This window comes from Polyodon spathula, chromosome 12 (assembly GCF_017654505.1).
Source record: "Polyodon spathula isolate WHYD16114869_AA chromosome 12, ASM1765450v1, whole genome shotgun sequence".
In the NCBI taxonomy this organism is placed as follows: domain Eukaryota; kingdom Metazoa; phylum Chordata; class Actinopteri; order Acipenseriformes; family Polyodontidae; genus Polyodon; species Polyodon spathula.
In genome coordinates this window covers 43988409-44016156 of record NC_054545.1, presented here as the reverse complement: position 1 = coordinate 44016156, position 27748 = coordinate 43988409, and the positions used below count along the sequence as shown (strand labels likewise).

General features: G+C 42.2%; 2 protein-coding genes across 3 annotated transcripts; one reads left to right on the top strand and one right to left on the bottom strand.

Moving 5' to 3' along the window:
* The first annotated feature begins 3243 nt into the window (after positions 1-3243).
* LOC121324410 (endoplasmic reticulum membrane sensor NFE2L1-like) lies at positions 3244-15276 on the top strand. 2 transcript variants are annotated; one of them, XM_041266246.1, is made up of 5 exons: positions 3244-3879; positions 11671-11880; positions 12601-12690; positions 13215-13376; positions 13811-15276. In XM_041266246.1, the coding sequence occupies exons 1-5, from the start codon at positions 3274-3276 to the stop codon at positions 15197-15199; spliced, it is 2457 nt and encodes an 818-aa protein (XP_041122180.1). In that variant the 5' UTR covers positions 3244-3273; the 3' UTR covers positions 15200-15276. The 2 variants fall into 2 exon arrangements, with proteins under 2 accessions (XP_041122180.1, XP_041122179.1); XM_041266245.1 differs by having other exon boundaries at positions 11638-11880.
* A 6232-nt stretch (positions 15277-21508) lies between these two features.
* Positions 21509-27468, bottom strand: LOC121324911 (chromobox protein homolog 1-like). Its single transcript, XM_041267113.1, has 5 exons — positions 27235-27468; positions 24711-24882; positions 24106-24286; positions 23451-23497; positions 21509-22917 (listed from the first exon to the last, which is right to left on the bottom strand). Exons 2-5 carry the CDS (start codon positions 24821-24823, stop codon positions 22773-22775), a joined length of 486 nt encoding a protein of 161 aa, XP_041123047.1. The 5' UTR covers positions 24824-24882; positions 27235-27468; the 3' UTR covers positions 21509-22772.
* Between the last annotated feature and the right edge of the window lie 280 nt (positions 27469-27748).

Sequence of the window (27748 nt, the reverse complement as noted above, 5' to 3'; positions counted from 1 at the left end):
ATATATCTTCATAACACAAGCACAGCTACTTCCATAGACGAGAGGAGCCGTCTTCAGATACTAACAGCACCTTCGCGTTTATAATAGACAACGGTACGAGGACAGGCATTTATATTTACCTTGTGAGACTGTAGTAATGTCATGTTTTATTTCATTATTGTGAGCCTTCGACTAACGGAAAGTGAACTCAAGGACATTGTAACACATGACGAAGACTTCTCCTTTTAAGAATGCTGCGATATTACAAGATTCTCCATGAATTTAAGAACTTGTGAGGACTGAAGCAGGTATAATAACGCAACACGAAGCGAAACGGAGCGGAGGTTTGGTATTGCAGTTCGTACCGGCTGTGAAGTTAATACTGACTGCACTGCACTAGAGACACGTTGCTGGCTGTCTTTTGTCTCTCCTTGTACCGCAGGGTGTGTTAACACGCCCTTCGCCGAGGTGTTGAAATCCAGGAGCTTGCTTGTGATTTTTTATTTGTAGAAAACAAAGGCGAGAAAAATGAGCTCTGTAGATTTGAAAATGTCTGGTTCCAGGTTTTTTTTTTTTTTTTAAATGGATTTGTTGAGTCTGGTTTAGAAACCCTTGACTCCCTAGCAGCGCCCTGTACAGAAAGAGCCGGGGGATTTGATTTAACTGTCAACAACTTGAGATTTTAATTATATATATATTATATATATATAATATATATCTATATATATATATTATATATATAATTATATAATACATATGTAAATTATTATATTATAATTTGTTTACAAAACATAATTGGGGTACATGTATAGTCAGTTACAATATATTGTAGTCAGAAAAAGTTACCGTTAATTTTATTTGTTTTGTGGCAACAAATATTACATAAAGATGCGTCAGCTAATATTGTTCACAATAAAAAGTTTTTTTTTTTTTTTTTTTTACAAAGTTAATAAAATAAAATGAAGTGTTTCTGTGTGAACACGGAACTGGCACATACAGAGTAATTGGATTACTGAGCACACTACCGCTTCTAAAATACTGCACGTACTTCTATAATAAACAAGCGTGTGTTTAATCAAATAACCGCCAGCAGAGGTACTTAGAGAACAAAACAGAGTTTAAAGAATTGAATGTAGGAACACTTTTTTTCAGACTGGTCTACACCGGTGTAAGGGGCGCAGGTTAATCTGTAATCAACTCTGTAATAATAATAAAAAGACAACCCCGAGTAACGCTTTTGGTAAGATTGTATTGTTACTGGATATCTGTTAAGATCCGTTCTCTCGTTTCTGTGAAGAACCGAACCATGCGGTAATTTAATAATAACACGAAGAAATTAAGAGGCACCAACCCTGCAAACTTAATGATACACTGACACACTACCCTCAGCTGAACCCCCCTTCCCCCTGACAAATTAACGAGCATTTTGACTTTCAGCACTTAGGGGTGGGGAATGCCAGGCAGTGACCACACAGGGAGGGAAAAAAGCACTCATTCCCGGGTAACAGTGAAGATTGCATCATACATCATGCACACAGGCTCAAAGCAAAAACAAACACGCCTTTGCCATTACAACCGGTTCCGTAAAATAGGTCAGGTGACACTGGCAGCCTGGCTAAGGCCTTCTGGGAGCGGCTTGGGCACATTTTCCAGAACACGTGGCTCGGCTTGCAGTTTTTAATGCCAGAATCTCCAGTTCTAGAAAGATCATTGCTTGGCATTGCTATTCTTGCATACCTTCACAAAGCAGGTTTTTTTTGTCTTGATCTGTAATACTCCAGTAATCTGTTTTGCAGTTGGCGCCTGTGGTTCAAAACATGATCAGATATGTCTTGTCAGATTGTAAGTACTGAGAACAAAATCGCTTGCAGTAATTATCGAAGATAGGTGATGCACATTGGATCGACTGTTTGAGCTAACCCCTAATACTCCCAGGTACTGGTGAGACAGTAAATACATACAGGAATCCGGTTTATTAAGAATGCTGTACAACAAATCACTCTATCTCATGCGTTGGCATTTGTTTCTCAAACTGTTTCTTCTTGTAAAGGGATGCAAAGTTCTAACCAACATTTACAAGTTGCAGACAGATACAATATAATAATAAATGAAGCAAGCAAGTACCTTGTTCTTTGATGTGGTTTAGTCAGACCTGTCTGCTCAGAACTAATTTATTACCTGCTTTTTATAACTCTGTGATGCTCAAATAATTCTCATTAATTGAGCTGGAGAGAAACAGGTTGGCAAGGGATTTCGTTTTGAGATACAGTGCGCTGGTGCTCCTGGGTTTAGTGGAAAGTCTCACCTGATCCTCAAAGCAGGGGGGGCAGCTGTGTTCCCTGCAGAATGGCAAGAGGCCAACCTGTACAGCCCATGCGAAGCAAAGGGCTTGAGTTTATATGTTTGTAGCGCAGGGAGGATTGGCATGCTATTAATCGAGCAGCTGTATTCAAAAGGCTGTTCAAGTTGTTGGAAGAATGTGTTTTACTACTACATTTGTGTTTTATAAATAAAATAAAAATAAAAATAAGTTTGGTCAGCTTCTTTTTGACAACAGCTTAAAACAATTTTGTGAATATCAAATTGAATTGTATTTTTTTAAGGACAATACACATATTCACCATTGTATTCTTTGAGAGGGCTCCATTCTTATATAAGATTAATTATTTTTCATTTAGTATAGATGCATTTCTTTAAAGTTTCTAGCAGGACTAAGTGGCAAAGACATTGATGCCCTTGAATTTTTTCTCTTACATTTTGTACAGTCATTATGTTTTTTCTTTTTTTTTTTTTTCCCTCTGCGATACAGGAGACCGAGTCACGCGAAAGGAAGAGATTGATTTTGGGTCTTCGAGGGCAGACACTGCTACACGACTGGCTGGCATTTCAGTGCTGCTGCCCACAGGAAAAGCCTGCTCTGAGCTGGAGGAAAAACAGGCTGATTTCCGAAGTTGGAGCAGCAGCAGCAGTTACTTTTCTCTGATTCCTTCTACTCTAAAATAAAAAAAATAAAAATAAAAATAAAAATCAACCCAAAACTATTGAGAGAGGAGGGGGGGGTGTATTTCCTTCTTGAATGCTGACATTTTCTGAGAAAGAAAAAAGATATATACATCGCCCCCAGGCCCCATCTCCACTTTGGACCTGTGAAGGAACACTTCCTATTTGAATATATATATATATATATATATATAGATCGTATATAATGTGAGTACTATTCGTAACAGTTAATTTGTCTTTCTCGGGAGCAGAGTCTCTGAGTGAGCTTTTTTTTTTTTTTTTTTTTATATATATATGCATTTTTTTATTAATACTATTCTCATTAAGACCATGCTTTACTTGAAGAAGTACTTGACGGAGGGCCTGATCCAGTTCACCATCCTGCTCAGCCTGATCGGAGTGAGGGTCGACGTGGACACCTACCTGAGCGCCCAGCTTCCCCCGCTGCGTGAGATCATCCTGGGCCCCAGCTCCGCCTACACCCAGACTCAGTTCCACAACCTCCGCAACACGCTGGACGGCTATGGCCTGCACCCCAAGAGCGTGGACCTAGACTACTACTTCACCTCCCGCCGGCTGCTGGGCGAGGTGCGCTCCCTGGACAGGCTGCAGGTTCCCAGCACGGAGCTCAGCGCCTGGCTGGTTCACCGGGACTCCGAGGGCCCTGTGGTCTCCAGCCCGCAGTCTGGCAGCGGCGGCGGCAGCAGCTCCGGCATTGCCCTGGAGAATGCCAGCGGCGGGCTGGAGGAGTTGGGCGACCTGGAGGGTTCGGCCACAAGGCGCAACGGAACCCTGGACCAGGGCTACGTCCAGGAGCCGGAGGAGAACCAGGGGGCTGTGGCACCGGAGGACAGCAACGAACTCCACAACGACAGCAGCAGCAGCAACCTGACTAAAGAGGTATGGAGCTGTGGGGCATGGTGGTGTTGACAGTGACTGCAGGGTTACAAACACACACAAGGCTTGCTGCACCCAACTCCCTTCAATTAAGTCTTATTATTATTTATTATTATTTTTATTGAAATGATCAGGAGCCAGGAGTTTGAGCAGGGTTAGAAACTCGCGGTAGAGAAATATATTTTAAAAATACCTGTTTGGTGAGATGTCTGTGGGTTAGGGCAGCAAGAGAAACCCTGGCAAAACCCTGCATTAGTAATTGGGAGTGTCATCTTAACTAACAGATATTCCCTGCACAGATTTTGCTGCACTCTGTACCCTTGTCTGTGTTTGTACAGAAGGCGATGTATGTTCCATATATTTACAGACGGTGGTCACGTGAGCCTGAAATACCCCCTTCTAGTTGCTTCGCTGTCCACTGAAATACCCCCTTCTAGTTGCATAGCTGTCCACTGAATATGCTGACTTGTTCCACTGACACTGAATAGCGCACACTCTGCGCTTTAGCGATCTCAAGCACAAACAAGGCTGGTGGAGGGGAGGCTTTCCCAGTTTAGCATCGGTACAAAGCCGTGTCTGGATTCCAGTTAGTTCACACCTCTTTTTCTGTCGGGTGTCGTCTCTGCCTGGTCAAGTCTTGAGTCTCGCTCTTCAGCGTTATTAATAGTAGCCTCATCCCAAAGCACTGGTCTGTCTACAACACTGCGTTCATGAGCAGCTGTAACATTACGATTAAAAAATAAAGAAAGAAAGAAAGAAAGAAAGAAAAGTTTACTAAAAGCCAGGAAGACAAGATTTTTAACCCCCTTTTATTGGTCTGCAAGGGGGTTGCATATATCTGAACTCAAAATGAACGATCAGCTATGACCAAAAGTTTTGCATCACTGAGAATTTTAGGTTTGATACCTAATTTAAAAAAACAAAACAAAACTATATGAACATGATTCAGATCATTTTATTTCACATCACGTAATCAAAGAAACTGCAAAGTGATATCGCAAGTGTCTACCAGAAGCCATAATAGTAATAGCAGTATTTCATGTTAGGTTTCGAAATGTCACATTTTTCAGTTTTTCATCAAGTATATGGGGGGACGGGACTACAAAGCAGCATGTAATTCAATGTGTTAAAATAACAACATTCAGCAGGCTTCATTCGAATGAAGCAGAATGAGTTCATTCTGTAAGGGGGTGCAAAACGGTTGTCCCTAGCTGGACACTGGTCCTGTGATTTGACCTCCAAGTGTCATTGAAAGCATGTGCTGTTGACTGGCAGCAACATGAAGAAGGCAGCAGAAGCAGATGCTAATGGGAGATCTTGTGCAATACGGCCAGTGTATCCAGGCTGGCAGGCTTGGCAGTGAGAGACCAGCACATGTGGGGAAAGCGATCCTCACTCTAAGCATGCCGTTGCAGTACAGGCTGACTCGGGAACGCCTCTGGAAATTTTGTTTGTTGTAACTGGAAACTTGATCCGGGTCTCTGAGATGATAAACACCCTGCGTGTTCTCCCTCAGCCAGAGGTTCGAGTTTGGAAGCCACCTTTATATACAGCTCTGGCCAAATGTTTTGCATCACTGAGAATTTTAGGATTGAGACATCCTTTTTATTTAAATAAAGATATAGATATAATTTCATAAACATAATTTGATTCTCCCTGAACACAAATAACAATAAAGTGGTGAAATCCCTTCTATGGAAGCTTGTCGGGCAGTGATCGCCGAGTCTGTGGAGACATGGAGAGCTGTATCCTGTGCGATGTATGTAGAACTTGTTGGATACTGGCAGGGAATTGCCCGCCATGCTCTCTCTGTCTCTGCTTAAAGAGCCTCCAGGTCTATTGACACAGCCCATTACACCATTACAAAGAGCTGGGCAGACAGTCTAGTGAGGTGTATTGATTAGCTGCTGGCAGGGCTGGGGCTTCACCATCAGCGCTTCCAGCGCATGAGAGGCAGAGCCGCTGTACAGGAGTGCTGTTTGTGCATGTGTAGGGATATCTCTCAAAACAAACCACAGGGATGGAAGTAAGACTCCCATTGCATAGCAGTTTGATCCATTCCTGGTTTCACTATGAGTTTAATAAGACACTTACCTGAGCTTGTTACCTACACAGTGTGGCTAATCAAGCTCCTTGTAAAACCTGGAGTGGGTAAAACTGCTACGCAATATCGATTCAATATGTTAACACAACATTATTCAGTAGGCTTCATTTGACTTTATGAAGCCAAATTAGTTAATTCTGTAGGGTGTAACATTTGTTGCTGTGAAGTTGTCTGCAGTGGGACAGTCGGCTACATTAAGATACAGATGTTTACTGTTTTCACAGAGTATCGGCACCATTCTGTCTTTTTGTTAGATTTAGCGTTCGCTGGTAATTCAGAAGCGGGTAGAAATGAGAGAGCGTGCTGTAGACTGCATCGGCGCGTCTCTGTGTGAAGCTATTGGACCAGCACCAGCAGCCGTGTGTGTGGGTGTGCACGTGTCTCAGCTTGGCCAGCTCTCCGCAGTATTGAGGTGTCCTTGAGAGTGATTCGCAGTGGCACTGCTCTCATGACTTGCTTTGTTTAATCACACAGCTCAAGTTGCAGGGTTGGGATACAGAATACCTTCTGTAAACAGAGCAGACCCTTGGTCTCGCCTCTGGAGAAAGCCCCTGTGTTCCCTGGCGCGGTTTTTATTATATAAGGAATAAATCGTTTCTTCTTTTCAGTTGCCGTGGATGCACTGTCTCCCGCGCTTGTAGCACCCAGTCTAACTGTTTCCCTCGAAGACTCCTATTGCATAGCAGTTTCACCCATTCCGGGTTTTGCAACAAGCTTGGTTAGCCCCAGTGTATAGGTAACAAGCTCAGGTGTGTGTCTTATTAAAACGAGGAATGGCTTTAACTGCTATGCAACAGGAGTCTGATTTTCAACCCTTCATTGAGCCACACGGCTACCCTCTCTCTCTCTCTATCAGTTCTGTGGTTTGAATGGAAAAGCTCCTGCCTGCTGCTCAGCAGTACACATTCCCTCTGCACTGCCTGCCTTCTCCAGCGCAACCCCCAGCTTTGAAGGTTGCGATCGAGAGAGCTTATTCATACTGATGGGATCAATAAACTCAATTAGGAGATGCATCGGCCCACTGGCTGGCTGTGTGGCAGGCAGGCAGGCAAATCGGATTATTTCCAGTCACATGACTTTCAGTTGTGGTTAGCTGTATCTCCACTATTTCCTTTCTTCTTCCGTTCAGTCAGTAATGAAGGGCTGAGTGTAATGATGTCAGGTTGGTAGTCCTGTGGCTGAAAGCTGTCCTGGACTCTTGCCAGGCAGCTTCTGAGCTGGGATTAGAAAATGCCTGCAGTGGACGATGCAGTAGAAAGGGGAGAGAAAGAGAGAGAGAGACCAGGGTTAGAAATAACACTCCCATTGCATAGCAGTTTGATCCATTCCTGGTTTTACTTTGAGTTTAATAAGACTTGAGCTTGTTATCTATACACTGTGGCTAGCTCGGAGTAAAACCTGGAGTGGGTGAAAGTGCTTGGTGGTCCAGAGGTTAAAGAATGGGGCTTGTTACCAGAAGGTTCCTGTCAAACCCAGCTCGGCAAGTCACTTAAACGCTTTGTGCTCTGTAAAACCAGCAAGGTCCTTTTGGAAGTGACTCGGCAGCAGCAGTTGTTGATGCGTAATTCACTCTGTAAGTCGCTTTGGATAAAATAGGAGGCTTATTTCCATCATTGGAGACAGACACACACACTGTGGTACTAGTAGGTGTATAGGGCAAGCTAGCGTTTTAAATTTATAGTGGTTTTAATCTTAATGTGTTATTTTATTTAATTGCATTCCACAATATGGAATTGTAGCAATTTTTTAGTCCACCCCATGAAAACAGTTCAGTAATTATTTAAATTCATAATTAATAAATCGGTTAACTCAAGTGGGAATATTTACATTTTAAAAACCGAAATGAAGCTCTGTAACATCGTGTTTTCCTTCCTGATTGTGTGTGTTTTTTATTTTGTGTTTTTTTGTTTCATGCTGTTTGTTTAGCTCACTCCTGACCTAGTTTCAATGTGTGTGTTGATCACAGCATGCTCTTATTTTCCTTGCTGCTGAACTCTGTGTCCTGGTTATTCAGAGGTCAGGAGAAGCTTAATGAAGGTATACGCTGACAACCCTCCCTTGCACTAAACTGATCACGTTGCAGTTCTGTTTGTGCAACGCCGCACTGGAGAATGAAAACAAGCCCTTTCTAATCCTGGTCTCTGCTTGACCTTATGTGCCTGTTTTTGCTTTTTAGAGTTTATTAGAATACATCTCTGCGTTTTATTTGTTTTGCTTTTTTACCCGGAAAGGACCCCTAGGGATTCGCAACTCATTTACAGTCTAAAAAATAGTTCTGTGCAAATTACTGGAAATATCTGACAATCAACGAGCGAGGGACAGCAGCAGCAAACTTCATTGTTTAGTTGATACAGTAGCATGAAGGCCAAATAGATTCTGAGCATGTACAATACAGCGCTCCCTCCCTCGCAAATGTGGTTCATTCTGTCAGGTCATGTTGATAGTACACAGCCTATATACTTTGCGCTGTGTGTATGTGTGTGTGTATGTGATATATGTATAATTTTTCAATAGCTCACTGTTTTCCTGTGTCTCACTCAGGTCACGAAATACTGAGTTAGGGTTGTGGTGTGTAAGTTCTCTGCTGGACATGTTATTTTGTCATTTCCACGCAGCAAAACCACCACCACACATTTTGGCACCGTTCTCCTTTCCGTTGGCAGACTGTCCGTGCTGCCTGGGTAAAGGCCAGGGCGAATTGCAGCGAGCAAGGCGAAGTGCTTCAGGGGTCAAGATTACCAGCTCTGCTCAGTAGAGCTTTGCGATGAATGGATGCTTGCGTAGAGGCCAGCCCATCCAGGGTACTGCCCAGATCATCTGCAGGGTAACTAAGGGAGGTTTTTCATTGGCATCCTGGTGCAGAGCTTGCATTTTTAAACCCTCCACACTGCCCTGAATATAGTATTGCTACAATTCACACACCTCCGTTAGCCTGTCGTAGGTGTATTGCGTGCCCAGAGAGAGAGGCTGCTGCTGTTGCTGGTTTGTGTTTAGCGACTGTCTGCCTCTCTCGCTCGAGAGGGGAGTGCAGTTTCTGTATGGCAGTGTAGGTCTCGGGTGCAAATCTGTTACTTATTATAGAGCTGTGCGTTTATACCTCCACTCATTTTTAAATCTATATTTTTTATGATTGCAGCTTTGAATGCAGTATACCGATCTCTGCCTTCATTAATTAAGATTAATGGCCATTTCTGAACAAGGTCAGTGCACACAAAAAGGCTGAAGGAAACTCGATGATGCAAATAAATATGCAGGTACCAGAGACCGAGGAATACATATTCAGTATGCTGGGCTTTTGAAGATTGTAATTGATAACGATGTCCCCAAAACTCTATTCAAAGATGGAAGTAAACTCCTTATTGCATAGCAGTTTCACCCATTCCCTGTTTTAATAAGAGCTTGATTAACCACAACGTGCAGATGACAAGCTCAGGTGACATCCTAATTAAACTCGCAGTAAAAACCAGGAATAGATCAAACTGCTAAGCAAATGGGAGTCTTATTTCCACAGAATAGACCTTCTACAGGGCTGCTGGGTCACATCCAAACTGCTTTGGTCAGCCACTCTACGTGTCCTGCACTGTGTTGATTTGTAACGTAAGCTGGAGTATTCCCCCCCCCCCCCCCCCCTTTCACAACCATCTCTCTTGTTTAGTGCCTGTGCTGTTTTGTAAACAGACTGCCCCCTCTCTCTCTCTCCCCCTCCACCCCCACAGGACTGATACCCCAGTCTGTCTCTGTGTTTGACAGAGCTCTCCCCCTCCACCCCCACAGGACTGATACCCCAGTCTGTCTCTGTGTTTGACAGAGCTCTCCCCCTCCACCCCCACAGGACAGATACCCCAGTCTGTCTCTGTGTTTGACAGAGCTCTCCACCTCCACCCCTACAGGACTGATACCCCAGTCTGTCTCTGTGTTTGACAGAGCTCTCCCCCTCCACCCCCACAGGACTGATACCCCAGTCTGTCTCTGTGTTTGACAGAGACAGACGTACTCAGAACAGAGGTCTAGTTATTTCAGCCTGCTTGCAGCTTTAAACAGGAGGCAGGGATGAGGATGATGAGATGTCCTTAAAGCATGTGATTCACAGGTGTACTATTCCCTAAACATCAGCTCAGGGAGAGGGGCGGGGTGGTGCATTGTGGCAGCTCACCAGCGGCAGTGGGATTATTTTAGTACGCTGGGGGGGGGGGGGCTTAGGTCAGCCAAGGTGTCCTCGGCTCACTACTGAAATATCAAATTCCAGTTAAATTTGAACTGTGAATAAAAAAAAAAAAAAAAAAAACAACCCCCTCCCCTCCCCCCACATGCAGATCAGCTTGGTGCCACTGGGTGACCCAAACAGACGCAACACAAAGGCAGCCATGCAGCAGCCTGTGAAGCAGAAGTTGACACGCTGTGATTGTGCTAATGCAGCGTGCCGTCAGGCACATTTATCAACACTGAACGCGTTAGTCAGACTCCTCTGGGGAGAAAAATATAAATAAAATGCTTTATCTGGATTTTTTAAGTATTCAGTACCAGGTGGGGTCAAACATGAAGGAAAGAGACAGTGCTGTGAAGAGTTGATTCAGAGTGGTCGACTCAGACTTCTGGGACCCTGCCGAATTATTTATTTATTTGGCTGCAGTAAGGACACTTCACACAAATTGGGTCTGATGTGCTAACCCTGTCCTGAGTGCAAATACATGCGCTCTTTAATTTAACCCTAACTGCCATACATCACTGTCCTTGCAAGCTTTATCATTTCATGGTGATCCTTTTTTTAGGCATATTATTGAAGTGATCAGGTGTTAGGAATTTGAGCAGTCAGACACTCTTCTAAAGCTCCTCTGAACTGATTTGCACTTTCAGCATGCAGGAGTCATTCACGCAGCTGCAGCAAAGACTGGGTACAGGCCTAGTGTGTTTCTAATCGAATTCATCTGTTGCAAGTCAAGTTTGTTTCAAGTTATAAATGGCATCTCAGAGTCCTGTAATAGCTGAGAAATCCAAAACCAAAATTACTAAAGGGACTCCCCCCTTTGATTTTTGATTGTTTTTTCCTCTTTACACGCAGTATGTAAACCAAAAACTGTTCAGTCTGATTTTAAAACTCCATCCAGAGCTGTATTGAAACTTGCTATAAAGGACATTGTTTAGCACGAAGTACATGTGTTGTGTACAGTACAGTGCAGCCAATACAATACCAATGTAGTTTCACTGTGCAAAGATAAAAACAAAGCAAGAGAGCTCATGTGTACAATACAGTCCAGCAACAACCGATTTATACAAAAGCACGTAAATAAAAAGAAAGTATCTTTTCAATTGAGACTGTAAAAGAATCCAGTGTTTCAAGCTGCCTGATGTCAGCCGGAGTAGAGTTCCACGAACGAGGAGCACGACAGCAAAGACCTCCGGCTGCAGCTGATTTTTTTTTTTTTTTAAGACGATTTTTTGGAATAACTTTTAAGAGTTCTGCGTTTTCTAAATTCAGGGATTGAGTAGGACTAGTTAAGTTCTAAATGGTGACTATTAAGATCAATTCTGTAACTCGCTGGTAACTAAAGTTGGTTCGATGGGTTCCCTCTCGTCATTCTTATTGCAGAGAGCTGGTATTTTGGGTTTTAAAATTCTGACCGGAAGGGGGTGGGTGTGTGTGTGTTTCGTGTTGCTAGGATATCGATCTGATTGACATCCTGTGGCGGCAGGACATCGACCTGGGCGCGGGCCGAGAGGTGTTCGACTACAGCAGCCGCCAGAAAGAGCAGGAGGAGGAGGAGGAGGAGGAGGAGCAGCAGAAGCAGAGTGAGGAGGAGCAAGAGGAGGAGGAGCCGACAGGAGATAGCTGGAGGAATGGCCTGAACCAGCGGGGGGAGGGGCCTGTGGACGGAGAGACCGGAGAGTGTATCCCACAGCAGGTACGAGTTCAAGAGTTCCAGGGATGGAAATAAGACTCCCATTGCACAGTTTGCTCCACTCCTGGTTTTGCTATGAATTTAATAAGACACACACCTGAGCCTGTTCCCTGTACACTGGGGCTAACCAAGCTCTTCTCAAAACCTGGAATGGGCTTGAGAGTTTTCATTTTTTTTTAAATGACTCATGTTATATCCAAGCATGTCCTGTAATTGTCCAGCTCCTTTTGAATTCAGAATTCTGCTGACCTGGCCTGTGTGGAAATGCTCCACCAAGCCTCTTAACTAGCAATTTTCCACACTCTGTCGTTCTGAGACCTGAACTTGAGACAGGTGTGTAACCCTGCTAATTTGGATTTGAACTGTGGCTCCAGGAGCTTCGATGCAGGAACCTGCTGCCATCAAGGACTCGGTGTAATACATCCACTTAATATGAACTTCCCTATGTGTCAAAGCAACTCTAGACACCACATGGCAAGATCAGTGGTATTTCATCCATGAAATATCCTTTATAAAAGTTCCCCCGTAGTAAAAGCATGGCAAAGTGTAATAAAGCATTGGTACATATGGTAAAGAACAGTGAGGTATGTAAAGCCTATTCATAAGGTTGAAGAAAAAAACATTAGAAAAGAGTGGCCAAACTGCAAAAATACTGTGAAAAACTACAGAACTTTGTGTAAGGGATACAGTAGCACTAAAATAAACTTCTGTTTATCCCAACAGTTGCCCAGCCTTGTGGATCAAACCTCCCTGTCTCTACAAGAGTGCCTGAGACTGCTGGAAGCCACCTTCCCTTTTGTAGAAGAGACTGAGGTACTGAACGCATTATTTTTCAGTTGTTTTTAAGGTGGTTTAGAGGTTTCTCCTCAGTTTTCAAAGCTTGCTTATAGAATGACTCCCGCATTGCGATGACTGCCATGAATCTAGTCGAATCAGATTGCTGTTCCCAGTCGATGGACTGGGAACAACAATCTCAGACGAGAAGCGAAAAATAAGTGTAGACTTTTCTAAACTCTCTAAATACAAATGAAAACATGCATATGATTTATACACGTAAAATAATGTATGCATTGAGAAAACTTTGTTCTTAAAAAGCAAGGAGACAAATAAAAATTCATTAGATTCTGCAATTTCACATTGAAAAACAAACAGAAGAGCTCTTGTCTTTCCTAGTTCCACGCAATGAAAAGCACATAGCTGGCTATACAAGGTCTACAAATAGGGCATTAATGAATCGAGTTTTAATAAATTATTAACTTGAGGCTTGCAATATAAAAGCCGTAGAGATCAGTAGTTCGTTCTTATGATTTCTTTTTTTTTTTTTGCGCCACCTCTAGTTCCCAGGCTCTGTATTTCCGGCGCTGGAAGACTCCACTGAAGAGGGCTCCTTCACTTCCGGTTCCCAGGGACCCCTGCTCTCCCCCCTGCTGCCCGAGACTGACTCTGCCCTGGACCGGGAGCAGCAGTGGCAGGATATCATGGCCATCATGGATCTGCAGGTCAGAGCTGGTTTATCAGAGCTCTTTATTAGCAAAGAAGGGGGCTTGTTACCAGGAGGTTCCGGGTTCAACGCCAGCTCAGCCACTGACTCGGTGTGTAAGTGACCCTGAGCAAGTCACTTAACCCCCTTGTGCTCCATCCTTCGGATGAGACATAAAACAAACAAGGTCCTGTTGGAAATTACTCTGCAGCAGCAGTTGTTGACGGTACATAGTTCAACCCCTAGTCTCTGTAGTCGCTAAATGACTTAATAATAATAATAATAATAATGAAGTTGCAAACTTCGGGAGAAAGGACTTGCTTCCATCCCTGTTTGTTGCTGCTGCTGTAGTTTGTTGTAATAACACGAATAACTGTTTTCATGTGCTGATCAATGCGTGTGTGCGTGCTTGCGTGCGTATATGGACTGTAACCTTTTATTTATCCCTTGCAGGACATGGAAGTAAACGAAACCATCGACCCATCTTTCAACACCAGCAGCGGCAGCAGCGGAGTGGACACAGGGTCCATGGCTGACTTCAGCCTCTCCATCCAAACCCCCATCAACCAGGACGTGAGCCTCCATCAGGCCTCCCAGCCCAGTTGCAGCCAGGACTTCACGGGGGGCTTCTTCATCCCGGAGCTCGGCTCCTGCCCCATGGAGACTGTGGGGGCCGACCCCCCAACCGCCCTGCTCTGCATCCCCTCTGGCAACTCCAGTGACGTCAACTCCACCTTCGGGGCGACCAACCTGACAGACGTGCTCCTGCCCCCGCGGCTCAACGGCTCCTCCAACGGCATGGGGCTGCCGGACCCGCTCGCTGGGCTGCTGGAGGAGGCCCTGCTGGACGAGATCAGTCTACTGGACCTGACCCTGGTGGAGGGGTTCAACCCAGCCCAGGCCTCCCGGCTGAGGGAGGAGTTTGATTCAGACTCTGGGCTATCGCTGGACTCCAGCCGGAGCCCCGCCTCCCCGAGCGGCTCCGAGACATCTTCCTCATCATCTTCATCGTCATCATCTTCGTCATCCTCCTCCTCGTTCTCGGAAGAAGGGGCGGTGGGCTACAGCACAGACTCGGAGGCGCTGGATTTCGAGGAGGGGGGAGCGGTAGGGGGTTGCTACCAGCCTGAGTTCAGCAAGTTCTGCCGCATGAGCTACCGGGACCCCTCCCAGTTCGGCCACCTCCCCCAGCTGGAGCACGTAGCCCACAACCACACCTACAACCTCGCCCCGTCCCCCAAAGACGAGTCCCCTGCCCATAGAGGAGTGGGAAAGAAGGGAACGGGCAAGGAGAAGCAGCAACTACAGCAAGACTTCCTGGACAAGCAGCAGAGCCGAGACGAGAGGAGAGCCCGGGCCATGAAGATCCCCTTCTCCAACGAGAAGATCGTCCACCTGCCCGTGGAGGAGTTCAACGAGCTGCTGTCGAAATACCGACTGAGCGAGGCCCAGCTCGCCCTGGTCCGGGACATCCGCCGCCGGGGCAAGAACAAGATGGCAGCCCAGAACTGCCGCAAGAGGAAGCTGGACACCATCCTGAACCTGGAGCAGGGCGTGGAGGCGCTGCGCAGGGACAAGGCGAGGCTGCTGCGGGAGAAGGTGGAGTTCGTCCGCTCCCTCAGGCAGATGAAGCAGAAGATGCAGAGCCTGCACCAGGAGGTGTTCTCCAGGCTGCGGGATGAGAGCGGGAGGCCCTACCCGGCCGGAGAGTTCTCCCTGCAGTACGGCAGCGATGGCAGCGTCCTCCTCATGCCCAGGAGCCTCCGCGACGAGCAGCAGCAGCAGCATCAGCATCAGCAGTCCAGAAAGCCAGAGAAGAAACAGAAAGACAAGAAGAAGTGAGATTGCTGTTTTAAAACAAACACTTTTTTTTTTTATATATACAGTACGTTACAGAAGAGTATGTAAATAAAAAAAAAAAAAAAAAAAAAAAAAAAAAAAAAAAAAAAAAAAAGCGTTTTTTTTTAAGGAAGTAAGATCTGTCATTTTTTTTTTTTTTTTTGACCCTTGTCCTGGGAAAGAAGAAAAAGAAAGGAAGAGAGTAATGGGATACTTTTTGAAGCACAGACTTTAAAAGACAGACAAAAAAAATATGGAACTTGCAGAAAATTAAATCTGTATCGGATCTGAAGGCTGCAGGTCAGTTTGGAAAGAGATGGACGGTTTTTTGAAGAAGGTGGATAGAAAAAATGAAAGGACTGTTCCAAGTTAAGAGAGTGAGGGTCCAAACATGTGGAAATAATGCTCACCCATTGCAGCTGCATCAGGTTAAACACACACACACACACACACACACACACACACACACACATACACAAATTGCAGGTCCAGTTCAGTGGGAATATCTAGGGGTGTCATTCTTTGCATTGGTTCGTAGGATTAAAGGTCTGATTACAAATTATTTAAAAAAAATTAATAAATAAAAAAAAAAAAAAAAAAAAAATTTAACCTGGATCCGTCCCGTACTAAATTATTGGAGAAGGCCCCAGGGGCGGGGGTTGTTCAAACAGGCTGCAGGGTAAGCCAGAGCTGTTCTGGGCTGTGTTGTTGGAAGTGGGTGTGAGTGCACAGGGTGGGGTGGGGGGGTGAGAAAGAACAAAAGAAAATAACTTTAGTGTTTTTTGCCAACATTTGTTTATCAAAAATTGTACAATGTCAAGCAGTTTCCATCTTCCATTATAATTTCCTTCCCGTCTTATTTTGATTTAAAAAACCTTCTGAAGAACTTTAGTTGCGATTTTAAATGAATGAGCAAGTGACGCAGTGGTGTGCTATTAACTTACTGCCAGCACTTCTCCCACATTGGAGAATGGAGCTGTGTTTGTCAGCCTAGTAGTATAGAGTAAGCCTTGAGGGAGGGGGGTGACTTGGTTTTGGAATAACCAAATGTGGCCAAAACAAGTTGTGGGAAGCAGACGGACTGAGGAATCTGAGCCCTCTGCCGGTGGTAGAGGGACTGTTGCTAAACCTGCCATTGTATATCTGTGCATAATTTTATATACACAGTATGTAGGGCTTGGCTGCATGCACCACGCGCTGGCTGTTGGAGTGTAGAGTTAAAGGAGTTTGCAGGTCACTGTACAGCTCCCATACACCAGAGTGAAGAGAAGTTATGTTTTGAATGCAAGACTTGCTGCTTCATACTTACAACTGTGCATGCAGGCCAATGCCTTATGTATTACACACATACATGCAACAACAACAAAAAAATGTATGTAATGTATTACATTATTATTATTATTATTATTATTATTATTATTATTATTAGTACTGAGGTCTCCAGCCCTGGTATGCTGATTGTAAAACTCATTGCCATGTTCCTCTACTCGGCACAACTGGGCAGATGTTGATAAGATGATTATAACGTGCTGCTTGAAGGGACGGGAAAAAAATTATTATTATTATTATTATTGTTATTTTTGATGTGTTTTTTTGTATAGCTGGAAAAAAAAATTATGACTTTTTTTTTTTTTTAGAGGCGAGGCTGAAACCACTTATTTAACATTGGAGAAAACAAAAAATGCTAATACAGTGAAACTTTGATTATCCGAACCATGGTTATCCAAACAGCCCCAATCCTCGTCTGCCCTGTTTGCAAAGAAAAGACCCTAACCAGCCCTCAGTCTCTGGTATCTACAGAACAAGACAGTACTGTAAGCTAGGGGGTAATTTATGTCTTTTGAGGAGGTTTCTTGATTGGGAAAGTCATTTCAAAAAACTTTTGCTGTCATAATTCGATTATCAGAACAATAAGATTTCTTGAACACCAGTTACTTTGGATAATACAAGTTCTACTGAATAGTGTCCCCAAATGAAAACCATTGTTTGAAATAATAATAATAATAATAATAATAATAATAATAATACATGAAAGTAAGTTTCTCAGGTTCTCAACTGAATTTGCATTACAGTACCACTGAATAATGACCAAGTCACTTGGAATAAGAATGTCCTGCTGTGTACAAAACTGGTGTTATCTGTACAGTGCGATAGTTCAATATCAGAACTACAGTACAGCTAGCTCTTCAGGGTAGCACTCTAGTTACTTGTGTTCTACAGTATGTTCCGGGTGTGTTTAAAACCAGTAAGACGGAACTCTGAAGTAGCGGTCTAGAGTTTACAGCTATCCATGGGGAAAACACACCTGCCTTCGCTTCATGGGAATATATATTATATGTGTGTGTGTGTGTCCAGCAAGAATGTTGTTATGCAGAGGGTGTTGGAGAATATCACATTTTGGGTTGCAGTTGAATTTTTCACTCTAATAATTTTTTCCAAAATGAATAGGATGAAACACTGGAGTTAAAGATAAAACAGTTCTGCTACCAGAAATTTTTTTTTTTAATATTATTCACTGTAACAAGTATATTCACTACAGTACTTGAAATGTTCTGCTCAATTACATCCAGCTGTGTAGGTTTTTTTTAATTTTATGTTATTATTTTGGGCTTGAATAATTATACACTGGGATTCAAAATAAATAAATTCCAAACCACTTTTTTATTACTTTAAAAAAAAAAAAAAAAAAAAAAAAAATTGCTTTTATGTGTGTAATTATATATATATAATTACTCATACACCTCTTTCCCCCTTATGTTTGTTCTGTAAATATGTTAATGTTTTGTTGTTAGACTGGTTTAAGTTGTACCATTTTCACTCTTTCTGTTTGTAGATACCTTAGTGTCTGCTGTCATTATTTTTCTCGCCTCCTTTTACGTTTCGATTTCAGGTGTGTGTGTGTGTGTGTATGTATATAATCATGTTTTGTTTTACTTTTGAACGTTTGCTGGCAATCTGGGATTGTTATTTTACCGAGTAATAAAATATGGTTTTATTTTCAATCGTGATGACTATTTTTTTTATACAATATATATATATATATATATATATATATATATATATATATATATATATATATATATATATATATAAATATAATTGGTAATTGAAACTTGAAGTTTAGATGAAACAGGCGGTGAATTGTACCAGATGCGACGAGATTGTCTTCAAGCCGCTCAAGGTGTCGTCGACGCCGGTTCGAGAGTTGTTTGTTACCAGTGTATTATTTTTCCGGTAACCGGTGCCGTTGGAGCGGAACGTAAGCAAAAACAAACACAAAAAAATATGCAGCAAAACGGTCAAACGACACACCAACCCAGAGGAAATGTGTGATGGAGAACGGTAACTTGACAAACTTGAGCTGGGGTCTGGTGTGCCATTGCGCGGTACGGCATACTGCCAGAGTAAGGGGCGTTTGTTTATTATTATTATTATTTTTATTTTATTATTATTATTATTATTATATAAAACTGAATACAAAACTATCCCCACAGAGAGTACTTTAACAATGAATAGTTAATTCTGGGGCTAGGTGGTGCGCATTAACTCTATTATGGGAACCAAGAATGAAACTTAGCTGTCACTGCAGTCAGTAGACCGTTTTTGGTTTAAAATTCAACTGAGTGACGTTCCAAAGCTGGCCAAAAACGTACGCCATGTAATTATTAATTACATAAAGCCCCCCTTTTTAAATAAAAATTATTTTATGTAAGAGTGCGCTTTTAAGTCACCCTCCTTATTTGATAAAAGTGAGAACTACGGTATATTCTAAACACGCAAACACACTTGCGCCTTCAAACACAGTGCCATCAAAACCTCTGCGCTATGCCACGGCTTTCCAGAATTTTCTACGTGGAAGGGTTGGGGTTGCTTCTATGTTCAATAGCGCCATCCCAGGTCATGCGGAGTACTGTAGGTGAACTCTGTCTGCTCCAGTAGTCAGATATACAGTATATTGTTTCTGTGTAGTGAAGCAAAAACAGCCTTTGCTTGCAATTGGACACCCAGGTACCAAAGCAAACTTTACTATAACCGTTTTTGTGTTTTGTCCATAGTTTCCAAAATAGTTCAACAAAGCTATTGAATCCATTCCTGGTTTTACAAGGAGTTTAAGGCACACCTGAGTGTGTTTGCCTGTACACACTAGCTAATCAAGGTGGTAGTAAAATCTGGAATGGATGAAACTGCTATGCAACAGGAGTCTTATTTCCATCCTGGTGACAGGAGTCTTATTTCCATCCTGGTGACAGAATATAATAAAAAATGAAGTTCACATTTATTTTACTGAGAAACAAGAAACCAGCAATACACACAATGTGGTATTATAGTCAATGTATATTCATATAAGTATAATAAAAAATGAAGTTCACATTTATTTTATGAGAAACAAGAAACCATATATATATTATATTGTCAAAAACAAAAAAAAAAAAAAAAAAAAAAAAAAAAAAAAAAATAAAGAAAAAAAAAAAAAAACAAAATATAAAAAAATATAAAAATATATATATAAATAAAAAAAAAAAAAAAAAAAAAAAAAAAAACATTTACGAAAAAAACATTTAAAATTTAAACATTTTATTAACAGAAGGTACATGCACATGATAGGAGTAACAGGAGGAAAATGTATAAAGTTTGTGTAACGCAATTTAAACTTTAGGATCTGAAGCTTCTGAAATGCTAATAAACACATACACACGACTCAAATATCTATGGTTCAGTTTTTTATTGAAATGCATTTATTTATGTATTTATTTTTTTAAATTTGGAGTGCCCAATTATTCAACGCGGCTGGTGTGCAGTGAGCCAAGGACTCCCCGGCCGACATAAACCCTCTCTGCCTGGGCCGCACTTTGCCAATTGCAAGCCCCACCCTGGGAACTCCCCACGGTTGGCACAGCCTGGATTCGAACTGGTGATCTCCAAGCTATCTGGCGCATCCCCATTACAAGTTTTGCAGCTGAAAGTTTTGCATCACCTAGATCAGGGGTCTCCAGCCCTGGTCCTGGAGAGCTACTGGTTTTCGTTTCAACCAATCTCTGTTACTTCATTGAGCCAAGGACCACTACTGGAGAGCCCTGATGCAGAATGTTAGGATTGGGACAATGATAATCGCTAAAATCTACCATAGCGGTACGCAATGCAATACGTGAATGCGCATTATTCAGCAGGTTTCATTCTACTTTATGAAGCAAAATGTGCCAATTCTATAGGGGGATGCAAAACTTTTGGTCAGAGCTGTAGATTGTCAGCACTTTGTTATTTGTTCTTCAGGAGAGTTGAGGTCAGTGATGTTACGTTTGGAGCACTGAATCCGCCCCAACTGATGGCCCAGAGTATTTAATTCAAATATCGACAAAGTTACAGCAACACGACTGTAGACAACAGACATAAGAGCGCATGTTACTGTAGTTAAGTTTAGCATGACCTGGGATTGCATCAGTAAGTTTGAAAGAATAGTTTCATGCAGGGGTAGACTAAGAAGTGTGTGAATGCTGTATAGTGTGGCCAATGGGATCTCTACCCATGTTCAAAGACAAACAGTTGTGCAAAAAGTATTATTTTATAAAACAAAAAAAAAGAAACATTCTTTAAAAGAAATGTTAATTTTTTTAAATTTTTTTGGACAAAAGTCAAAATCTTTTAAAAAATTTAATTGCTTTTTTTTTTTTTTTTTTTTTTTTTTAAATAAAAAAAGTTTTCTCCACTCTAGTAGTCTTTCTGGTCTTCGGCAATGAAGTATCTACGGGGGGGTGGTAGGGGGGGGTTTGGGGTTTTTTTTCAATTTTTGTCTAGAACCAATTTCTAATCCCCAAATCCATTTTCAATCTTTTTCTAAAACCAATTTCTAATTCCGATTCTCATCTCAGTTCCATCAATCCCAACCCATCACTGATCAGAATTGCAATTAGCAGTACTCTGTTAAAATGAGCGTCTCACTGTGGCAAGAAATTGCTTAAACTGAAGCCACTGTGTTAATTAAATTGGCTTCAAAGCAACAGAAGCCACTGGTAGTCGATTACATTGGCTTCAGATGAAAGCAGTTTTAAGCAAATTGCAACAATTGCTACGTCTCTATATGATCAATTCCAATTCCTTTGAAGGAACAGGAATTGACCCCAACCCTGATGGTAAAATCCAAGACAAGAAAATGAAAAAGAAAACTTGCAGTATCCTTTTCTTGCGAATTGTAAGTGACAGACACCACAGTCAGCGACCCCGTCTCACATGAAGCCCCTGCAACGCACGTAGGACTTCCAAGACAACAAGCTTTGAATTGGTTGGGATCAATGACTGTCGTCGCCCCCCCCCCCCCCCCCCCCCCTAACGAATTTCAATTATTTTTATTGAGCATACATACGACTTGCCAACAGCTGTAATTGTGTAATTGCATGTGCCGTGGACAAGGCGCATATATTCTTGCTCCATAAAAGGCTTGTCTTAAAAGGAATGGCAATAAAAAAAACTTAAATGAAAGGACTCTACCCTCACCCTGCAGAGGAGTATGGCAGTATAGGTGATGGCGTTCTGTAAACATTTTGCACTGTTCCTAATCTCCTTTCTCTGCAGTTTGTACTTCAACTCTTGATTCTCCTCCTGTTTTAAGAGGTTTGGTTAATACTCTCATGGTAACCGAAGAAAATGTATTAAAAAAAAAAAAAAAAAAAAAAATTATATATATATTAGAATTAAAAAAAACATTTTGCTTTGCGAGCGCACATGAGACAGACATTTTCATCACTGAATTATCTTCGCTAACCTGCATAGAGAAGCTACTACAGACTAATCTGCTTTGTCTAACAGAATCTATCTACTTAAAAAAAAAAACAGACACCAGACCTATTATATTGCAATTGTTCATCATATTGCGCTCCTTCAAACTTCGTATGTCAACCCCCCATAATCACTCAGTTTAACAGTAAAGGGATACTGCAATTGTTTTGCTTTTCAAACTGTTCACTGTACATTTTGTACAACTGAACCTCCTCCTGTCCATGTTTATATATAAAAAATAAACCACCCCACACACACCACTGTCCATCTCTTGTTGCAGGGCTGGAAATAAGACTCCCGCTTGCAGATCCAGTCCTGATTTTACTATTAGTTTTTAATAAGGTACACACCTGAGCTCGTTACCTCCACGCTGTGGGCACGGGTGAAAATTTGCCACTATGGCACTAGGTTATAGCGCCAGGGTACCTCATACTGCACCAGCACCATCATTAAATTCTGGCGCCAGTAGACATGTTTAATTAATTATTATTTTGTATTTTATTTCTTGGGTCTGGACTACTCACATTATCCGCCCTGACTCCTCCACATACACAGGACAGAAGGTTCGTGTTTCAGTGTGGGAAAGGTTCCATTATTTTAGCACCAGTAACTATCCGGAGCTAAACTTTCAAAAAACAGTTCAGCACCAATTAAAAAAAAGAAAAAAAAAAAAAAAGAATTGCACCTCTGAAGATGGGGCTAATGAAGCTCTTAGTAAAACCTGGAACATGTGCAACTGCTATGCAACAGGAGTCTTATTCCCAGCCCTGCTGCTGAAAGCAGTAAAGGAGGGAGTCCACACCCCTCAGTTCTTATCTTCTTTCTTCTCCTCTTCCTCCGATGGGTAGGAATGCCACGTCAGCCGCTCCTCATAGAACGAGATGACCACCTGTGGGCACTTCAGATTGGCCTCCTTGGCGGGGACCAGGTCAGCCTCGTCTGAGTTTTTCCTGCAGATACGATGTTTGCATTTTTTATTTAAAATACTGTAAGAACAGGAACTATCTGCGGCAGCTTCATTTTGCCATAGTCTCGCTGTGGACACATTTCAAACGCAACAAATATTTGCGCGTGTAAAACTACAGAATTCGGTTTATGTGCAGTACGAGTAACTATGCTCATTTTTACGGCATTTGTATTTTGCAGATTTTTAATAAAAGCAAAGTTAGTGAATATTTCTCGCCAGCAAGCACTTCGTGTTTTTATAGTGTTTTATATATATTCATATTATATATTATATATATATAATATATATATATATATATATATATATATATATATATATATATATATATATATACACACACACACACACACACGTGTGTGTGCCAGGATAATAAATTCCAGGGCTGGGTTCAGAAAATAAATAAAATTAATAAAAATAAATAGAAATTCATTTGGACCGGCTCCGTCCGGCTTCGTCATCAGGAACATGAGTCTTTGTACTGATCTGTTGCTTCATTCAAAACGAGGAGCAACCTACCGGTTCCAACAAGGTTGAAAGTGAGGAAACCCTCTTGGCTTTCTCTGCTGACAGGGAAAGAGCGAGACACAAAGACCAAGACAGTCACTACAGGGGCTCCGCAAAGTCAATTACCTGCGCTACATCAAATAGCATCAAATTGCAGGAATGGAAAAGAGACTCCTATTGCACAGCAATTTCACCCATTCCAGGTTTTACTACGACCCCAGTCCGTATAGGTAATAATAAGCTCAGGTGTGTGTCTTACAAACTGCTATGCAACGGGAGTCTTATTTCATCCCTGAATTGAAGATGAATTGAGATGAAACTTGCGTTTCATCACTGAACGTACAAAGTTTCTTTCAGCATTTCTAAATTTCTCAATGCTGAGTGTTTAATAACTTACATGGACTACTCCTTTAGCACTGTAGGCACAGAGACTGAGAGTCATCTGGTATGCACGTGTAACCGGTCAGAGGCTGGGTGCGCACCACCGATCCTGCGCACAGCAAGCCAGCGTCCTTAACCATAACGCAAGAGAGCCGGGCTTGTCTGCATTCCTGACTTTAGAGCTTTTAAGCTCATCTCACTGACCGGTGGACAGAATCTGCAAGGGCAGTGCATCACATCACACAACGCTGCCTATTACACGTGCATGCAAACAAGCCGCCCTCACCTCCTCTTTCTTTTTCTTTGGTTTGCTGTCCTCTCCGGCAGTCTCCGTGTCAGACTCTGCTTTCCTCTTGCCCCCAGTCTCCGTCTTGTCGGCCTCGGTCGCTGTCTTCTGGGACTGCAGGAACTCCGCGATCAGATCCGGGCAGTCCAGGTTCTCCTCTGGCTCCCACGTGTTGTCCTCGCTGAGGAAAAACCAACAAAAAAACAAAAATAAAATAAAAAATAATCGCTCGGCTCCGGCAAGGCAATGGCCAACAAAATGGTTTTAACGCTACAGTAGTGTTTGATAGTACTGCACGAGATGAAAATAAGACTCCTATTGCAAACTAAGCTGTGTGGTGAGGTGGTGAGAGAAAAGGGCTTGTAACCAGGAGGTCCCCGGTTCAAATCCCGTCTCACTCACTGTGTGTGACCCTGCGCAAGTCACTTAAGCTCCTTGTGCTCCATCTTTCAGGCGAGACATTGTTGTAAATGACTCAGCAGCTGATGTTCACACACCCTGGTCTCTGTAAATAGCCTCTGCTAAATAAACTAATAATAATTACTAACTAAGCAGGAACAGATACAAAAAATATGTTTTTTGCAGCACCTTTTGGAGCTACTTACTCAGAAAACCCTTTCCATTTGAGGAGGTATTCCACCTTGCCCTTCGCCACTCGGCGATCCAGCACCTTCTCCACCACATACTCCTCCTCTTCCTCCTCCATCACCTCCTCCATCTTCTTCTTACTCTGCTTCTTCCCTAGAGACCCCGCCAGCTTGGAGTCTGTCTGCGGCGCTGGAGTTGTTAAAACAAACAAACAAACGTGTCACAAACACCGTATCAGGAACCACACTGTTCATACATATTTATGGAGGGGCTCGCAGCGTAACTGATACAAAATTATGACTTTATTATTTATTTCCCCAAACCTTTAAAAAAAAAAAAAAAAGTATAATTCCACACACTAAGAATATTATACGGTAGTAAAAAATATATATATTTTTAATATTTTGTATTCATCGTATGTTATTTGTAACGTTTATTTATTTAACAAAACGTCTACAGAAATAAAAGAAAGATACCAGAAATTAAAAGTAATCTGCATTGTAACCCTGTGCTGCCCTGTAACACCTGCAAGTCGCCGTGGATAAAGGCGTCTGTCAAATAATTAAATAGATTCATTAATTAATTATAATAATAATAATAATTGATGATCTTCATCATAATTTACATATGCAATCATGAAGCTTCCAACAGCGAATTTTAATTCTAACTTTTAAAGCTGACCAAATAAATCTCCTACCCTGACACAGTAGAGGGAATGGACTCCTATTGCAGGGCTGTTTCACCCGCTCCAGGTTTTAACAGAGCACAGCTACAACTACTAGTGCTTGGCACACCTGAAGCCACAAACGAAACAAAGGAGACTAGATAAAAATGAATAAAATGGTTTTAAAAGGTGTCAATGCCGGGATGGATATAAGAGTCATGCTTCTAGTTTTTACTCCGAGCTTAAGGCGTGTCCTTTTAAACCCACATTGAAACCTGGCGCGCATCAGCATGCTGTGCAAGGGGAGGCTTATTTCCATCCCTGTATAACTGAACAGGAACTGGGCGGCGCGCTACAGCTTCAAAACTGCGGTGCAATTTCAGCTGAGCAGCGGCTGCAAGCATCTGGCTTTGCGCCAATGCACTGAACGGACTGAGTAAGGAACTGACATCTGCGAGTTCCTACCCCCAATAAGGATGCATCATTACTTAAACTACAGCGGGGAGGGGGAAATAATAAATCAAAACAGTGCTTAAGATGAGAGGGTTGTTAGCCAACCCCACAGCGGATGCGTATCACCAAAGCGTCTCTAGGTTTTTTTTTTTTTTTGGTTTGTTTGTTGCTGCTAACAATTTCTTACAGAAAGGTATGCAAGCGTATCAACATTTTTATATCGAGCACAAAAGAGAAGTATCCCAAGCAGGTAAGCATTGACATTTCTCCTTTCCCTTAAAAAACAAACAAAAACAAACAAACAGAGGTGCAACTGACTTGTCGCTCACGTTGCGTTTCATTCGCGTCCAGGCAATGCACGCGTTGTAAACCACACTCTCACGTCTACTCCCACACCCCAACCAAAACTCAGAAATCAAAACAGCTGTTCACATTTGCATAAAATAAACGTGTCGTTGTTGACCTTCTCTAACAGTGTCAACATCGCAACTGGCAGCGGTAGCTGAAGGATCACTCATATTCCCTTGTTGAAAGTCTCTATAACGGCCTGCCTGGTTCCTTGCAACGTCAACAGCGCTAGATAGAGTGGAAAGTAGGGGGGTGTTAACAGTCTACGAGCTTAGGAAGGGTCAAGCCAATTTGTTAAACGCACAGGATCCCGGTTAACCATTGCTACACAACATGCATGCACAGGACAGCCACTCAGTGGTGGTAAAAGTACAGTCAGTGAGAGGTAATTACAGCATTACAAAGCAACGACCTTATAATATCAACTTTAAGCAATGTTAAATGCTAAATAAAAAATAATAAAAAATAAAACAGTCGTTTTAAACAAATCAAATGCAAGGGTTAATTTATTGTAATTAATGACTCATTCACTGTTTGCATTATTAAACCCACAAGTGTGCATGCGTGCCGGTAACATAACGTGGAAAGATCGAGAGAGGATGTCATTTTTTTTTTGTTTTTTTTTTTGACAGCCAACCGATCCAATCGACTCCCCTCTCTTTGACCTCCCCACACGGCATTACTTATTTTTTAAAAAAGACACAATATTAAAATATTTGGAGGATACCAGTGCTGTAACCTGTGTGTAGTCCATACTTACGCTAATGTACTTAGTGCGCACAAAACAGGCTGCCCCCCCCAATGTACACAAATACATTTAACATATTTCAGGTGGGATGCAGTTTTATTGTGCACTTTGTGAAGAAGACCCCCGCCCCCATGCTGTTTCACTGTCAGTCGTGTACCACTTGCAAACTGTACATCTCAAAATACCCTCCATTTCACAACGTCACAACAGTCAATGGGATTACACTTTTAAATTGAAACTTTTGAACAATTTTACACGTTTGACTTTCAAACGCGCTCTCATCTTTGCTTAAAAAAACCAAAAAGCAAACAAAAACACACACACATACCTCTAACACGCGTCGCCTAGCAACATACAGAGAAACGGGGTGGAAGTTCTTACAGTCTTGAGTCTGTCGGTTTGTTTAAGTTCCCGTCCCCTTTTTTTCATCTATTGCAGTTCTACGTCTTTTATTTTATTACAGATATATATATATATATATATTTTTTTTAAATCTCTCCGCGGAACAAAAGACAGACGACTACCTCGCCCGCCAGCCCGCCAGCCAGCCAAGCAGCCAGCGAAAGCGGCGCACTGCGCAAACGCGAGGATGTTTGACAGACAAAGCGCGCTGGAGACCCTGGGTTTTGTAGTCCACATTTTCAGGACTACACTTTTTTTAATCGCTCTGCAGTGGCGACGTTATATTATTATTATTTTTTTTAATTTCCACGTAAACAAAAGTAAAATAAAATTGTGTAAGTGTTTGTTCTGCATCTATATTAACTTATTCTCAACAAACAAGTACTGTATATATTTTCTACCGACTGCGATTACTACAAATCCCAGCATGCTTTGCGACT